Here is a 2372-nt window from a genome sequence, read left to right as displayed (position 1 = left end):
CAACAATCATATAACACCTACTATGAAACAGCTATTTTATCTTTGAGAAAACATTTAGCTTACATATGCCTTCTCTTTTCTTAAGGGTAATGTCGTAGCTAGTTTCAAAAGTTCTAATCAGACAAACCAGGACTAGCAGAAATGAATTTTATGGGAGTTTGAATCCTGTGCTGCTTTTGATTTTTTTTAGGGTGGGTTTGATTCAGTACTCAGGGAAATTGTACTAGGTTCCAAATTGCACTTTAGTTCCACTCTAGATCTTATTTTCCAGTTGTTTGGCAGATAAAGATTTATTTATTTACTTACTTATTTAGGTGGGACAGGTGGCCTGATCTTAGAGAGGGAAGAGCAGGAACCATAAATGAGTGCTGTCCTCAACCAAGGTGCTGGAGACCGCCCACTGGCATTCTGCTACCAGGTGAATGGGTCTTGCCCCAGGACTGTCCATCCTCTGGGTCTCCAGCTGACCATCTACCTGGCCTGTGCAGCAGGCATAATTGTTACAGTCCTAGGAAATTTGTTTGTGGTGTTCACTGTGTCCTACTTCAAAGCACTTCACACTCCCACCAACCTCTTGCTGCTTTCTCTGGCCCTGGCTGACATGCTGCTGGGTCTGCTGGTCCTGCCGCTCAGCACCGTTCGCTCGGTAGAGAGCTGCTGGTTCTTTGGAGACTCCCTCTGCCGCCTGCACACCTACTTGGACACCCTCTTCTGCCTCACCTCCATCTTTCACCTCTGTTTCATTTCCATTGACCGCCACTGTGCCATCTGTGAGCCTCTGCTCTACCCCTCCAAGTTCACGGTGAGGGTGGCTCTCAGGTACATCGTGGCAGGGTGGGGGATGCCAGCAGCTTACACGGCCTTCTTTGTCTACACAGATGTAGTTGAGAGAGGGCTCAGCCAGTGGCTGGAAGAGATGCCTTGTGTGGGCAGTTGCCAGCTGCTGTTTAATAAGTTCTGGGGTTGGTTGAACTTCCCTATGTTTTTTTTCCCCTGCCTCCTCATGATCAGCTTGTATGTAAAGATCTTCCTGGTTGCTGCCAGGCAGGCCCAGCAGATCAACACCTTCAACAAAAGCTTGGGGGGTGCTTCCAAGCGTGAAAGAAAAGCTGCCAAGACCCTGGGCATTGCAGTGGGCATATACCTCTTGTGCTGGCTTCCCTTCACCATCGACACACTGGTGGACAGCCTCCTCAACTTCATCACTCCACCTCTGGTCTTTGACATCCTAATCTGGTTTGCTTACTTCAACTCAGCCTGCAACCCTATCATCTATGTCTTCTCCTACCGGTGGTTCAGGAAGGCTCTGAAACTCATCTTCAGTCCAGAGATCTTCTCACCTCGGACACCCACTATTGATTTGTACCAAGAATGATGACTCCTTTAACTGGCTTTAGGTGAACGGGAAGCCTTTGCAGGAAAGCTAAGTGGTGCTGTGGCAGTGGGTGGTGTGGTGTCATGAGTTCATGGGCATGCTTCCAGGCAGCCTGGTTTAAGTGGAGGGGGAAAATCAGCTTCTTAAATAGGAAAGAGATATAGCACTCCGTTCATTCAATGTTTCTATAGCAGAATGTACGAAGGAGAGAGGGAAGTCATCTAAGCATTTATTGGGTAAGCTAAAACTTTATGAAAATATTTGGGCCTTCATTCATTGTCCCCTTGAGACAGCTAAGACATGAAAGTGGAGGAGGAAGAGCACAGAAGTCAGGATATCTGAGTTCTCGTCCTGGTTTTACCACCCGGCAGGGCCCCGTGGGACTACCTCAGCAGTCTTTGACTTCCTCCCCCATCACCTAGTTTCCTCCTTTTCAAAATGAGGGGTTTGTACTCTATGTTTTCTAAGGTGTCCTTAAGCTCAAGTAGCATGTAATCTAACTATGGGAAGCATTGCCTGAATCCTAATTTCACCTCACTTTTCATAGTTGTAGTTAGGGGTTTGGAACACTTTTCACAAAGATCCCTGTCTCCGTGGAATTCAAATACAATGTATGCCAGGTTTGTCTACTTCAATGATCACTGAATGAATGTATTAGTATTTTTAATTTATTATATATATATATTTTATATTCTTACCACATCTCTTATACTTAAATCTGAGGCCTCTTTTCCAATATGCTTATAAATATGCTTAAAGTAGTTAATGACTACAAATTAAATACTAATATGACTTATACAACTAAATGAGATGAGTCATTTTTATTTTAGAAGTATTATATTTTTGAAGGAGTATCTTCTTCCTTTCCTCTTACAATAGAAACTTGAAAATATATTGAATATTTTCCACCCAAAAATAATAAAAATAAAAGTGATAATGGACCACAACTCACCATTTCATTTTTCTTCATATTTTTAAAATCACACAAGTTAGAACT

At 43.5% G+C, this 2372-nt stretch overlaps 1 protein-coding gene across 1 annotated transcript; it reads left to right on the top strand.

The window, feature by feature from the left end:
- Positions 1-333: 333 nt before the first annotated feature.
- LOC114495531 (trace amine-associated receptor 5) lies at positions 334-1943 on the top strand. Its single transcript, XM_028510834.2, has one exon. It carries the CDS (start codon positions 362-364, stop codon positions 1373-1375), a length of 1014 nt encoding a protein of 337 aa, XP_028366635.1. The 5' UTR covers positions 334-361; the 3' UTR covers positions 1376-1943.
- Positions 1944-2372: the final 429 nt, after the last annotated feature.

The sequence above is a fragment of the Phyllostomus discolor genome, chromosome 4 (assembly GCF_004126475.2).
Source record: "Phyllostomus discolor isolate MPI-MPIP mPhyDis1 chromosome 4, mPhyDis1.pri.v3, whole genome shotgun sequence".
Taxonomy (NCBI): Eukaryota; Metazoa; Chordata; class Mammalia; order Chiroptera; family Phyllostomidae; genus Phyllostomus; species Phyllostomus discolor.
Note: the sequence above shows the minus strand (reverse complement) of the source record. Positions and strands in the feature narration are given on the sequence as shown.

Bases quoted from the DNA above. Each gene is read 5' to 3' on its own strand.
- LOC114495531 (XM_028510834.2), top strand. From the start codon at position 362: ATGAGTGCTGTCCTCAACCAAGGTGCTGGAGACCGCCCACTGGCATTC.